The sequence below is a fragment of the Catharus ustulatus genome, chromosome 4 (genome assembly GCF_009819885.2).
Source record: "Catharus ustulatus isolate bCatUst1 chromosome 4, bCatUst1.pri.v2, whole genome shotgun sequence".
Classification (NCBI taxonomy): Eukaryota; Metazoa; Chordata; class Aves; order Passeriformes; family Turdidae; genus Catharus; species Catharus ustulatus.
This window is the reverse complement of record NC_046224.1, coordinates 327,375-342,737: the sequence shown is the minus strand read 5'-3', so window position 1 is coordinate 342,737 and position 15,363 is coordinate 327,375. Positions and strand designations below refer to the sequence as shown.

Genomic DNA, 15,363 nt, shown 5'->3' with positions numbered 1-15,363 from the left:
TATCCCTTTATCCCATCCCTTTATCCCATCCCATTATCCCATCCCTTTATCCCATCCCATTATCCCATCCCTTTATCCCATCCCTTTATCCCATCCCTTTACCCCATCCCATCCCTTTATCCCTTTATCCCATCCCTTTATCCCATCCCTTTATCCCATCCCTTTACCCCATCCCATCCCTTTATCCCTTTATCCCATCCCTTTATCCCATCCCTTTATCCCATCCCTTTACCCCATCCCATCCCTTTATCCCTTTATCCCATCCCTTTATCCCATCCCGTTATCCCTTTATCCCATCCCATTATCCCATCCCTTTATCCCATCCCTTTATCCCTTTATCCCATCCCATTATCCCATCCCTTTATCCCATCCCTTTATCCCATCCCATCCCTTTATCCCATCCCTTTATCCCATCCCTTTATCCCATCCCTTTATCCCTATATCCCATCCCTTTATCCCTATATCCCTTTATGCCTTCCCTTTATCCCATCCTTTTATCCTATCCCATCCCTGTATCCCATCCCTTTATCCCATCCCATCCCTTTATCCCATTATCCCATCCCATTCCACAATGGGAACCCCAAACTGGGCTCACCCCACATGGAGAAGCCCCCAAGGAGCTCCCCAAAAACCCCACCCCAGAAGTTCCCCCAAAACTCCCCACCCCAAACCCAGCAGGCTCAGCATCCCCAGGAGCCTGCTCCCGGATTTTCCACTCCCTCCCTTTTTTCCAGGCGCTGGTTTGGGATGGGGGCACCAACCCCCAATTCCCCCCAAACCCAGGGAGTGGGAATGGGGCACTGGGAATGGGGGAACTGGGAATGGGGGCACTGGGACTGGGAGCACTGGGAATGGGGGAACTGGGAATGGGAGCACTGGGAATGGGGGAACTGGGACTGGGAGCACTGGGAATAGGGGAACTGGGACTGGGAGTACTGGGAATGGGGGCACTGGGATTGGGAGCACTGGGAATGGGGGAACTGGGACTGGGAGCACTGGGAATGGGGGAACTGGGACTGGGAGCACTGGGAATGGGGGAACTGGGAATGGGAGCACTGGGAATGGGGGAACTGGGAATAGGGGAACTGAGAATGGGGGAACTGGGAATGGGGGAACTGGGAATGGGGGAACTGGGACTGGGAGCACTGGGAATGGGGGAACTGGGAATGGGGGAACTGGGACTGGGAGCACTGGGAATGGGGCACTGGGAATGGGAGCACTGGGACTGGGAGCACTGGGACTGGGAGCACTGGGACTGGGAGCACTGGGACTGGGATAACACTCAGAGAAGGAATTCCAGCCCCCAATTCCAGATCCTGCTCCCCCCATTCCCAGCTCCAAACAAAGCCCTGGAAAGGAGCTGGAAGGAAGGAGCATCCCCCAGTTAATCCCAGATTCCAAATTAAAGGCTGGGAATGCTGTGGGAAGAATCTCCTTAGGCTGGAAAATGCCGATTTAGAAACTCCCAGACAAAAATATCAATTTTTAAGCTTCTCCCACAGCTCCTTTCCCAAGGGAAGTTTTTGAGGGGTTTCATCCCACTGGAGCTGGTGCTCAGCATGGATTGGGATTGGGACTGGGATCAGGGTGCCAAACCCATCCCAAATCATCCCCAGCTGCAGGATCTGTCCCTGCTGCCCCCAGGGAAGGGAATTCCCACTCCTGCAGGGAATTGCACCTGGAATTTCAGCACAGGGTGCTCTGCACTGTGGGATCAGGGATTTCTGGGAGCTTTTATCCCAAGGATGAGCTGTGGAGAACTGTGGGGTGCTCTGGGATCCCATGGGATCAGCTCCAGCACTGCTGGGGCAGGGATGTGGGATGGAGGGATCCTGGGATCCAGGGAGTGACACAGGCAGGGAAAACTGGGGGGATCCAGGTGGGAATATGGGCAGGGATCAGGCAGGAATCCAGCCTGGGATCCAGCAGGAGAAGCTGGGATTGGGCTGGGATCAGAGCTGGGCTCAGAGCTGGGCTCAGAGCTGGGATCAGGGCTGGGATCAGAGCTGGGATTGGGGCTGGGATCAGAGCTGGGATCAGAGCTGGGATCAGAGCTGGGATCAGAGCTGGGATCAGAGCTGGGCTCGGGGCTGGGATCAGGGCTGGGATCAGGGCTGGGATCAGGGCTGGGATCAGAGTTGGGATCGGGGCTGTGATCAGAGCTGGGCTCAGAGCTGGGATTGGGGCTGGGATTGGGGCTGGGATCAGAGCTGGGATTGGGGCTGGGATTGGGGCTGGGATCAGAGCTGGGATCAGAGCTGGGATCAGAGCTGGGATCAGAGCTGGGATTGGGGCTGGGATTGGGGCTGGGATCAGAGCTGGGATTGGGGCTGGGATCAGAGCTGGGATTGGGGCTGGGATGGGAGCTGGGATCAGAGCTGGGCTCAGAGCTGGGATCAGAGCTGGGATCAGAGCTGGGCTCAGAGCTGGGCTCAGAGCTGGGATCAGAGCTGGGATCAGAGCTGGGCTCAGAGCTGGGATTGGGGCTGGGATCAGAGCTGGGATCAGAGCTGGGATCAGAGCTGGGATCAGAGCTGGGCTCAGAGCTGGGCTCAGAGCTGGGATCAGAGCTGGGATCAGAACTAGGCTCAGAGCTGGGCTCAGAGCTGGGATTGGGGCTGCAGCTCCAGCCCTGGCTCCCTCCCCGGCGCTGCCGTGCCCGGAATCCCAAGCAGGCTCAGCCCAGCCCAGATGCCGGGCGGGCACTCCAGCAGGACAAGCCAGGCTTTATTCCCTGCTCCATCCCAGCCTGGCAAAGGCCCCGGGACACAGACCCTGCTCTGTTCCACCCCCGGCATCCCGGGAATGGCACCGGGAACGGCAGCGCCAGAACATCCCGGGATGGAGGGGAGGGGAGGGGAGGGGAGGGGAGGGGAGGGGAGGGGAGGGGAGGGGAGGGGAGGGGAGGGGAGGGGAGGGGAGGGAAGGGAAGGGAAGGGAAGGGGAGGGAAGGGAAGGGAAGGGAAGGGAAGGGAAGGGAAGGGAAGGGAAGGGAAGGGAAGGGAAGGGAAGGGAAGGGAAGGGAAGGGAAGGGAAGTGCAGCTCTCACAGCCCCTGGATCAGGGAGGGAAAGGCAGCGCTGCAGCGCTTTGGGCGCTTTCCAAAATAGCTGCTACAGGGAAAAAAAACTGGGAAAGCAACCAAGGGCCTATGACAAATCCTCCCTACGCAGCTCCCGGAGCCGCTGCCAGCCCCAGGCTCGGCCTATCCACGGGGATGTGCCCTGAGGGGGAAAAGCCACAAGTTCTGGCTGAGGGGAAGCTGCTCTGGAACAACCCCCACTCCCAAACCTTCCCACGGAGAAGGGAAATCGGGGAGGGGTCCCTTGGGAAGGACAAACACCCCAGGACACACAGCAGGGATGACTCCTCCAAAGCCACCCCCGAGGCCACACTGGGGGAAAACTCATCCCAGTGCCCCCCAAAACTGATGCAGCTGTGGGGGGGTGCAGGCAGCAGCACCCCAACGTGTCCCAGAGAATCCCAGTGCTGGGATGATGGGAATGGGGGCTGATCCCAGGCCAGGCGGGGAGTGAGGCACCCTGCAACCCCACAGAGCCCTGGCAAGGTGGGAATGGCAGGTGGGAATGGCAGGTGGGAATGGCAGGTGGGAATGGCAGGTGGGAATGGCAGGTGGGAATGGCAGGTGGGAATGGCAGGTGGGAATGGCAGGTGGGAATGGCAGGTGGGAATGGCATGTGACAGCCCCAGGTGGCAGCCCCAGGTGGCAGCCCCAGGTGGGAATTCCATGTGACAGCCCCAGGTGGCAGCCCCAGGTGGGAATTCCAGGTGTGAATTCCAGGTGACAGCCCCAGGTGGCAGCCCCAGGTGACAGCCCCAGCCCCGGTGGGTCACTCACATGCCCCCGATGGACACGGTGGCGCAGGTGCGCTCCGAGAAGGCCGGGACGGTGTCGGTGGCGCTGCTGGCAGGACGGATGTAATCCACAGAAACGTTCACCTGCAACGGGGACACGGCTCAGGCCTTCATCCTCATCCTCATCTCCATCCTCATCCTAATTCTCATCCTCATCTTCTCATCCTCATCTTCATCCTCATCCTCATCTCTTCATCCTCATCCTCATCATCCTCATCCTCGTCTTCTCATCTTCATCCTCATCCTCATCTCCATCCTCATCTCCTCATCTCTATCCTCATCTCCATCCATATCTTCATCCTCATCTCCATCCTCATCCTCATGTCCTCATCCTCATCCTCATCCTCATCTCCTCATCCTCATATCCATCCTCATCTCATCCTCATCCTCATCTTCATCCTCATCTCCTCATCTTCATCCTCATCCTCACCTCCATCCTCATCCTCATCTCCATCCTCATCTCCTCATCCTCATCTTCTCATCTTCATCCTCATCCTCATCTTCATCTTCATGCTCATCCTCATCCTCATCCTCATCCCCTCATCCTCATCCTCATCCCCATCCCCCCTGTGACCTCCTGCTCTCCCTCCAGGACGCTTCCCTCCCTTTCCCACACCTGCACCACATTCCCAGACTGGTTTGGGTGGGAAGGGACCCCAAATCCCCCCAGTGTCCCCCTGGCATGGCAGGGACCCCTCCCAGTGGCCCAGCTGCTCCCAGCCCCAGTGCCCAGCCTGGCCTTGGCCACTGCCAGGGATCCAGGGGCAGCCACAGCTGCTCTGGCAATTGCAGCCCAGGCAGGAATTGCTGCCCAGGATCCCAGCCAGCCCTGCCCTGTGGCACTGGGAGCCATTCCCTGTGTGCTGTCCCTCCATCCTTGTCCCCAGTCCCTCTCAGCTCTCCTGGAGCCCCTCCAGGCCCTGCAAGGTCTCCCTGGATCCTTCCCTCCTCCAGGCATCACCCCCAGCAGTTCCCAGCATCACATCCCACATCTGCAGGCGCCGTTTCCATGCCAATCCCAGCCAATCCCAACCATTCCCACCCCTCTGCTTCCCCAGGGAAGCTCCATCCTCGGCAATTTCCAGCTGGAAACACCCCAAGGCTCTGGGGTAGCGGGGGTGACATGGGGACAATGTGGGGATCTTTGGGGACACCCCAGTGCTGCTGCTGCCTCAGGGCTGGCCTCGGCCTCTCAGGACTTTCCCCAGCCCCGCTGCCGTTCCCGTTCCGCACGGCCGGAGCCGCGCTGAGCCAAAGGCGGCCGGGCAGGCGAGGCAGGAGCATCCCTGAGCCCCGGCTCATCCCGAACATCGCTCATTAAACCGCAGCAGCATGCAGAGCCAGGGTGGGAGCGGCTGGCAGGGCGCCGGAGCCGCGGCTCCCCGCGCGGAGAGGGGGCTCCGGCAGCACGGAGCCCATTAGGGGAGCGGCCACGGCGATTCCCCGCGGCCCAGCTCCCGTCGGAACCACTCGAGGGGAAAAGGAGACGGCGATTACTGCGGGAGGCAGGCGGGGAATTCTGCCGCTCCGGGGCTGCCGGCGCGTCTGCCCGGGAAACGCTGCCCTGGGAAACACCTGGGTCGGGAATCGGCGCCGGGAACGGGGATACCGGGAATGGGGATACCGGGAATGGGGATCCCGGGAACGGGGATCCTGGGGATCCTGGGGATACCGGGAACGGGGATCCTGGGAACGGGGATCCCAGGAATGGGGATCCTGGGAACGGGGATACCGGGAATGGGGATACCGGGAATGGGGATCCTGGGAATGGGGATACCGGGAACGGGGATACCGGGAATGGGGATCCTGGGGATCCTGGGGATACCGGGAACGGGGATCCTGGGAACGGGGATCCCAGGAATGGGGATCCTGGGAACGGGGATCCCGGGAACGGGGATCCTGGGGATACTGGGAATGGGGATCCCGGGGATCCTGGGAACGGGGATACCGAGAATGGGGATCCCGGGAATGGGGATCCTGGGGATCCTGGGAACGGGGATACCGGGAATGGGGATCCTGGGAATGGGGATACCGGGGATACCGGGAATGGGGATCCCGGGAATGGGGATACCGGGAATGGGGATACTGGGAACGGGGATCCCGGGGATCCTGGGGAGGGGCCGGAGAGACCGGGACGGGGTCATGGGATCATGGGATCATGGCATAATGGGATGGGATAACGGGATGGGATAATGGGATGGGACCATGGGATGGGACCATGGGATGGGATAACGGGATGGGATAACGGGATGGGATCACGGGATGGGATCACGGGATGGGATCACGGGATGGGATCACGGGATGGGATCACGGGATGGGATCATGGGATGGGATCATGGGATGGGATCATGGGATGGGATAAAGGGATGGGATAATGGGATGGGATAATGGGATGGGATAATGGGATGGGACCATGGGATGGGATAACGGGATGTGATAACGGGATGGGATAACGGGATGGGATAACGGGATGGGATAACGGGATGGGATAACGGGATGGGATAACGGGATGGGATAACGGGATGGGATAACGGGATGGGATCATGGGATGGGATAATGGGATGGGATAATGGGATAGGATAATGGGATGGGATAATGGGATAGGATAATGGGATGGGATAATGGGATGGGATAAAGGGATGGGATAATGGGATGGGATCCATGGGATGGGATGGGATCATGGGATGGGATAAAGGGATGGGATAATGGGATCCTGGGGTCACCCCACAGCAGGAAAGCCCCGTGCTGTTTCCCACTGTATGGGATCTGCCCAGGGCCAGGAAGGCCCCACAGAGGGATCTGGACAGGTCAATCCACGGGACAATGGGACAAGGACAATGGGATGAGGCTCCACGAGGCCAAGGGCAGCCCTGGCACAGGGTGTGGCTGCCCCTGGATCCCTGGGAACGTTCCAGGCCAGGCTGGATAGCACCGGGATAGGGAAAGGTGTCCCTGGCATGGCAGGGCTGGAACCATTCCATGACTCCATCAAGTTCCATGTCCCAGCCTCAGATCACACCAACCCCATGGAAAGCTGGGAAAGGCCCTGGGGGCGCTGGAAGGACCCGGAGCTGCCCGGGATCACCCGAGGGCAGGGCTCGGGTGACAGCACCGGGGACAGGAGGCGCAGGGAGGGGCTGGCAGGGCTGGGGGTGCAGGGACCCCCCTGGGCCCCGCTCCCCCCGGAGCAGCCGAGCCGGAGCCGCGCCTGGGCTGCGTTCCAAGGTCAGCTGCAGTCAGGGAGCATCAAATCACTCGGGCAGCTCCGCTCCCGGGAGCGCATCCAGCCCGGAACGGCAGCGCATCCAGCCCGGAACGGCAGCACCGCGCGCGGCTGGCCAGGCAATGTCCCTGCTGTCACCACTGCCACCGCTGCTGTCACTGCCAGCACTGCCAGCACTGCCACCACCGCCCCCGCTGTCACCACTGTCACCACTGCCAGCACTGCCACCACTGCTGTCACAGCCACCACTGCCACCACTGCTGTCACTGCCACCACCACTGCCACCACCGCCCCCACTGCTGTCACTGCCACCACTGCCCCCACTGCTGTCACTGCCACCACCGCCACTACTGCCACCACTGCCACCACTGCCACCACTGCCACCACTGCCACCACTGCCACCACTGTCACCACTGCCACCACTGCCCCCACTGTCACCACTGCCACCACTGCCCCCACTGTCACCACTGCCCCCACTGTCACCACTGCCATCACTGCTGTCACTGCCACCACTGCCACCACTGCCACCACTGCTGTCACTGCCACCACTGCCGTCACTGCCACCACTGCCGTCACTGCCACCACTGCCACCGCTGCCACCGCTGCCACCACTGCCATCACTGCTGTCACTGCCACCACTGTCACCACTGCTGTCACTGCTACCACTGCCGTCACTGCCCCCACTGCCCCCACTGCTGTCACTGCCACCACCGTCACCACTGCCACCACTGCCCCCACTGCCACCGCTGCTGTCACTGCCCCCACTGCTGTCACTGCCCCCACTGCCACAACTGCCACCACTGCTGTCACTGCCGTCACTGCCACCACTGCCACCGCTGCCACCGCTGCCACTACTGCCACCACTGCCACCGCTGCCACCGCTGCCACCACTGCCATCACTGCTGTCACTGCCACCACTGTCACCACTGCTGTCACTGCTACCACTGCCGTCACTGCCCCCACTGCCCCCACTGCCACCACTGCCACCACTGCCCCCACTGCCACCACTGCCACCACTGCCACCATGGCCCCACTGCCACCACTGCTGTCATTGCCACCACGGCCACCGCTGCTGTCACTGCCACCACTGCCCCCACTGCCACCACTGCCGTCACTGCTGTCACTGACCCACTGCCACCACTGCTGTCACTGCTGTCACTGTCACCACTGCCCCCAGTGCCCCCACTGCCACCACTGCCCCCACTGCCACCCCCGGGACCCCGCACCCCACACCCACAGCTCGCAGGACTGGGGGGACAGAAGGGTCCCCAGGACGCAGCCCCCGGCCTTGTCCCCAGCACCAGGCTCACAGCGAGGATGTCCCCAGCTGTTTGTCCCCAGGGTGCCATCCCCAGGGTGTGGCCTTTTGCCACCCTGTCCCCAGCTGCTCCCCCCCGTGTCCTGTCCCAGTTCCAGCCCCAGTTTGGGCTGGGGGGACACAATGGGGACATTCCAGGCACATCCCCCGCTCCAGCCTCAGGGCAGGGGGGACATGTCCCCAAACCAGGGGGACAGCGGGGGCTGAGCCCCCCGGAGCAGCCCCACCTTTGGGGTGGGCTCGGGCCGTGCCGCTGCCGTTCCCTGCTATTCCCTCATCCCACGGGGGGCTCCGAGGGGCCGCGGGGACACGGGGTGGGGCCGGGGGGGGACAGATGGGGGGTGGGTGGCAGCCCAGACCTGCCGGGCTAAAAATACCCCGCCCGCCCGCGGATCTCCCGGCCCGGCGGCGTCACCCGCTCCCGGGAATATTTTTACTTTCCCCGGCAGCTCGTGCCGGGTGGAAGGGCCGGGGGGCTGGGATGGGGCTGAGAAGGGGCTGGGAAGGGGCTGGGAAGGGGCTGGGGGGGCTCGGTGCCCCTCCCGTGCCCGGGGAGCCCCGGGCTGGGGGCAGGATTGTGCGGGATGATCCCGGCGGGATGGGGCTGCGGGAACATCCAGGGCAGCGCTTTCCCTCCGGAGCAGCGATTTCCCTGCCGAGGGATGGACGAGGGCTGGTCCCAGCCCCCTCCCCACGCATCCCGCTGGAGCAGCGGGATTTCCCGGGAATGGCGAGCAGGAGCCGGGATGTGGAACGGGGGACGCTCCGGGAGCGCATCCAGCAGGACCCGGCTCCGGAGGGGACCCCGGGCTGGGGTGACCTTGGAGCGGGACAGCCCCGGGGGCAGCGCCGGGCTGGGATTTGGGATGGGCAGAGCCAGCCCAGCCCACTGCCGCAGCCGCGCGTTCCAGGAGCGATCCTGCGCTCCCCAGCACCCCCAGACCCTCCCGCAGCCAAACCCTGCCCGGCTCCCTCCACACGTGGGAGCGCCGGGTGACGCAGCCGCTCCCGTGACGCTCCGGAGCTGGCAAAGCCGCACGGCCCCGGGAGCGGGATGCAGAATCATGGATCCCAAACCGAGGATCCCGAATCCCAAATCCCGGATCCCAAATCCCAAATCCCAGATCCCAAATCCCAGATCCCGCATACCGCATCCCGGATCCTAAATCCCGCATCCAAAATCTCGAATTCCGGATCCCGCATCTCGCATCCTGGATCCCAAATCCTGGATCCCGCATCCCGGATCCCGCATCCCAAATCCCGGATCCTAAATCCCAAACCCCAAACCCCGGAACCCAAATCCCGGATCCCGCATCCTGGATCCCAAATCCCGAATCCTGGATCCCAAACCCCGCATCCCAAATCCCAAATCCCGGATCCTAAATCCCGCATCCCAAATCTCGAATCACGGATCCCGCATCCCAAATCCCAAAACTCGGATCGCACATCCTGGATCCCGCATCCCAAATCCGGGATCCCAAACCCCGGATCCTAAACCCCGGATCCTAAATCCTGCATCCCAAATCCCGAATCCCAGACCCCACATCCCGAATCCCGGATCCCAAATTCCCCATCCCAAATCCCAAATCCTGCATCCCAAACCCCGCATCCCAAATCCCGCATCCCTAACCCCGCATCCCAAACCCCGGATCCCAAACCCCGGATCCCGGATCCCAAATCCCGCATCCCAAACCCCGGATCCTAAACCCCGGATCCCAAATTCCGGATCCCAAATCCCGCATCCCAAATCCCGAATCCCGCATCCTGAATCCCGCATCCCAAACCCTGGATCCCGCATCCCAAATCCCGCATCTCAAACCCCGCATCCCAAACCCCGGATCCCGGCGCAGCTTCCCCAGGGACGGGTCCCCACTGTCCCCAGCCCCGCACCCGCGATTGGGATCTCCCCAAAATCCCGCCCCGGGCTCCGCAGCTGTGCCGAGCTCTCCCGGAGCCGCAGGAAAAGCTGCCCGACATTCCAAAATCCCTCCAGGCTGCCAAAGCCTCCCCTTTTCCCGGGACCAGGTGGTGTTCCCAGGGAGGTTTTCCCCGGCCAAACCCGTCCCTGTTTTATTCCAGCAGGGCTGGCACAAAGGGAGCATCCCGGGGAGCATCCCTGGAAGTGTCTGAGGGGACCGGACAGGAGAATGTCCTGGAAAAGCACCGGGAAACCACCCAGGGCTCCGGAGATGGGCAGAATTCCGGGCTGGAATCAGCATTCCCGAGAGGGGTGGGACAGGGACGGGACAGGGGTCAAACAGGGATGGGACAGGGATGGGACACAGGGAGGGGACAGGGAGGGGACAGGGGTCAAACAGGGATGGGACAGGAATGGGGACAGGGATGGGACACAGGGAGGGGACACAGGGATGGGACACAGGGATGGGACACAGGGATGGGACACAGGGATGGGACAGGGATGGACACAGGGATGGGACATGAGGATGGGACATGAGGATGGGACACAGGGATGGGACACAGGGAGGGGACACAGGGAGGGGACACAGGGAGGGGCCACAGGGATGGGGACACAGGGAGGGGCCACAGGGATGGGACACAGGGAGGGGACACAGGGAGGGGACACAGGGATGGGGACACAGGGATGGGGACACAGGGATGGGACACAGGGATGGGACAGGGATGGGACACAGGGAGGGGACACAGGGAGGGGACACAGGGATGGGACACAGGGATGGGGACATGGGGATGGGGACACAGGGATGGGACACAGGGATGGGGACACAGGGATGGGGACACAGGGAGGGGACAGGGATGGGACACAGGGATGGGACACAGGGATGGGACAGGGGTCAAACAGGGATGGGACAGGGATGGGGACACAGGGATGGGGACACAGGGAGGGGACACAGGGAGGGGACACAGGGAGGGGACACAGGGAGGGGACACAGGGAGGGGACAGGGATGGGACACAGGGATGGGACACAGGGAGGGGACACAGGGATGGGACACAGGGAGGGGACACAGGGCGGGGACACGGGGATGGGACACGGGGAGGGGACACGGGGATGGGACACGGGGATGGGACACAGGAATGGGACACGGGGATGGGACAGGGAGGGGACACAGGGATGGGACATGAGGATGGGACACAGGGATGGGACACAGGGAGGGGACACAGGGAGGGGACACAGGGAGGGGCCACAGGGATGGGACACAGGGAGGGGACACAGGGAGGGGCCACAGGGATGGGGACACAGGGATGGGACACAGGGAGGGGACACAGGGCGGGGACACAGGGATGGGACACGGGGATGGGACACAGGGATGGGACAGGGATGGGACACAGGGATGGGACACAGGGCGGGGACACGGGGATGGGACACGGGGATGGGACACGGGGATGGGACACAGGAATGGGACACGGGGATGGGACAGGGATGGGGACACAGGGATGGGACACAGGGATGGGACAGGGATGGGACAGGGATGGGACACAGGGAGGAGGACACAGGGATGGGACACGGGGATGGGACGGGGATGGGACACAGGGATGGGACACAGGGATGGGGACACAGGGATGGGGACACAGGGAGGGGACACAGGGAGGGGACAGGGGTCAAACAGGGATGGGACACAGGGAGGGGACACAGGGATGGACACAGGGATGGGACACACGGATGGGACACAGGAATGGGACACAGGGAGGGGACACAGGGAGGGGACACAGGGAGGGGACACAGGGAGGGGACACAGGGATGGGACAGGGATGGGACACGGGGATGGGACAGGGATGGGGACACAGGGAGGGGACACAGGGATGGGACACAGGGATGGACACAGGGATGGGACACGGGGATGGGACACAGGGAGGGGACACAGGGATGGGACACAGGGATGGGACAGGGAGGGGACACAGGGATGGGACACAGGGATGGGACAGGGATGGGGACACAGGGAGGGGACACAGGGATGGGACACAGGGAGGGGACACAGGGATGGGGACAGGGATGGACACAGGGATGGACACAGGGATGGGACAGGGATGGGACAGGGAGGGGACACAGGGATGGGACACAGGGAGGGGCCACAGGGATGGGGACACAGGGAGGGGACACAGGGATGGGGACACAGGGATGGGACACAGGGATGGGACATAGGGATGGGACACAGGGATGGGGTCCTGGGACACCCCAGGGACCCCTCCCCTTTCCCCCACCAGCAGGGCTGACTTGGCTCCATGCACAGAACGCTCATCCCGAGCCCTCCCCTCCCGCTGCCTCCACCCGAGTGATTAATCCCGGAGTTAATTAGGGGAGGGCAGGATAATTAGGGGAGGGCAGGATCCATCTCCCGCTCCACGGGCGGAGGAGCCGGCCCTGCCCGACACGCTCCACGGATTTATTCCACAAATCCATAGCGGCCTGGGCAGCCCGGGGTCACCCCGCGCCGCCGGGCAAATTCCAGCGGCTGGGAAGGGCACGGCAGAGCAGGGAGAGCCAAAATCCCCAACCCCAGCCACCAAAATCCCAGCCTGGAAAATTTCCGCTGCTCAGGAATGAGGGGCAAGAGGGAAAATGCACTGCACTCCCTCATTCCGGGAATTCCGAGGTGGATCCCACATCCCAGCTGGAACTGAGGGAGAAGGAGCCACGACAGGGATGTTCCTCCCTCGTCCCCCCTCGGAGCTTTCTCCAGAGGGAATTATTTTGGGGAGCAAAGGCGAGGCTGCCCCAGCACTCCAGCAGGATGGGATGGGAGGAATCTGGCACAGGAGCTCTGGGATGAAGCCCAGGGTGGGTCTCAGGATCCCCAGCCATGAACTGGGGCTGGTGCTGGATCCCTTGGGAATGTTGGGATGGATGGAACAGCAGCAGGGGCTCCAGGAGAGCTCTGGGAGATCCCAATCCCATCCCCTGAGGCTCCTGCCCACGGCACTGCAGCGGGATGTGTGAAAGGGCAACATTCCCAGTCAGACCAGTGAGTGCTGGGAATGCCAGACCCCAGAGCTGGGAATGGCCACGAGGAGCCAGGATGGGCACTGGCACCTCCCAGGTCCCCGTGGGGCTGGGATGGGGCTGGGATGGGGCTGGGATGGGGTTGGGATGGACTGGGATGGATTGGGATGGGCTGGGATGGGCTGGGATGGGGCTGGGATGAGATGGGATGGACTGGGATGGGCTGGGATGGGCTGGGATGGGCTGGGATGGGGCTGGAATGGGCTGAGATGGCGCTGGGATGGATTGGGATGAGCTGGGATGAGCTGGGATGGACTGGGATGGGGCTGGGATGGGCTGGGATGGACTGGGATGGGCTGGGATGGGGCTGGGATGGACTGGGATGGACTGGGATGGACTGGGATGGGTTGGGATGAGCTGGGATGGACTGGGATGGGCTGGGATGGGGCTGGGATGGACTGGGAGGGACTGGGATGGGTTGGGATGGGATGGGATGGGTTGGGATGGGGCTGGGACGGGCCGGGATGGGCTGGGATGAGCTGGGATGAGCTGGGATGGACTGGGATGGGTTCGGATGGGTTCAGATGGGCTGGGATGTGCCCATGAGGAGCCTCCCAAGGCAGGCCAGGAACCAGGGCAGGCTGAGCTCCCCAAATCCCGGAGCACCCTGGCATCCCAGGGATCCCCAAGGTCACCCTCCAAAGGCTCCCAGTGCCAGAGCCAACTCCCATCCCTGACCAGCACAGCTGCAGATGGCGGAAAACTGTCCCCAGTAACCCTGGAACGGCTCAAACTGGGAGCACACCGAGGTGCCAAATCCCATTCCAAATCCCCAACACTCCCACATCCTTTCTGACTCCAAGAAGCACCAGATTTCTCATTAAAAAGATCTCCCCAGCCGCTCTTTTCCCCTTTCCCTGTTTTTTTCGGAATGCCCAGGCAGGCTCCGAGCTGGAAAGATCCAATTAGGCACCGGAGCAGCCCCGAGAGCGGCGACGGCCGCGCCACGAAGGGAATTGATTTTGTTTGACCGTTTTATGAGCATTGGAAAATTGCATCCGGAGCGCTCGCTCCGCTGGTTAACACATCCCTCATTCCCGCAATTGCTCTGAACCAGCCTGGCAAAACACGCAGGAAACAAAGGGAGAAGCCAGGCGGAATTCCTGGGGAATGGGGAGTGCAGCCCCTCCAGGGATCCCGCAGTTCCCGTCCAGAGAATTCGCCTTGTCCCTGCGGAGCCGCACGGCGGCATCGGGCCGGTCCCCTCCTTCATCCCCTCATCCTCAGCCTCTCCTTCATCCCCTCCTTCATCCCCTCATCCTCAGCCTTGTCCTACTCCTTCATCCCCTCATCCTCAGCCCTGGCCTGCTCCTCATCCTCAGCCTTGTCCCTGTCCCACTCCTCATCCTCAGCCTCGTCCCTGTCCCCTCCTTCATCCCCTCATCCTCAGCTTTGTCCTACTCCACATCCCTCATCCTCATCCTCAGTCCTGTCTCCTCCTTCTTCCCCTCATCCTCATCCTCATCCCCTCCTTCATTCCCTCATCCTCAGCCTTTTCCCACTCCTCATCCTCAGCTTCATCCCCTCCTTCATCCCCTCATCCTCAGCCTCATCCTGTCCTTCACCCCCTCATCCTCAGCCTTGTCCTACTCCTCATCCTCAGCCTCGTCCCCTCCTTCATCCCCTCATCCTCAGCCTCGTCCCCTCCTTCATCCCCTCATCCTCAGCCTCATCCCCTTCTTCATCCCCTCATCTTCAGCCTTGTCCCTGTCCCTTTCTTCATCCCCTCATCCTCAGCCCTGTCCCTGTCTCTTCCTTCATCCTCTCATCCTCAGCCTCATCCCCTCCTTCATCCTCTCATCCTCAGCCTCATCCCCTCCTTCATCCTCTCATCCTCAGCCTCATCCCCTTCTTCATCCACTCATCCTCTGCCCTGTCTCTTCCCTCATCCCCTCATCCTCATCCCCTCCTTCATCCCCTCATCCTCAGCCTTTTCCCACTCCTCATCCTCAGCTTCATCCCCTCCTTCAT

At 62.2% G+C, this 15,363-nt stretch overlaps 1 protein-coding gene across 1 annotated transcript in view; it reads right to left on the bottom strand.

The window, feature by feature from the left end:
• The window catches only part of SND1 (staphylococcal nuclease and tudor domain containing 1), a 109,414-nt gene that overhangs the window by 36,298 nt on the left and 57,753 nt on the right, over positions 1-15,363 (bottom strand). The window contains exon 12 of the mRNA XM_033057970.2: positions 3,859-3,959. Coding sequence (XP_032913861.1) covers positions 3,859-3,959 — 101 coding nt within the window. The remainder of the gene's footprint in view (positions 1-3,858; positions 3,960-15,363) is intronic.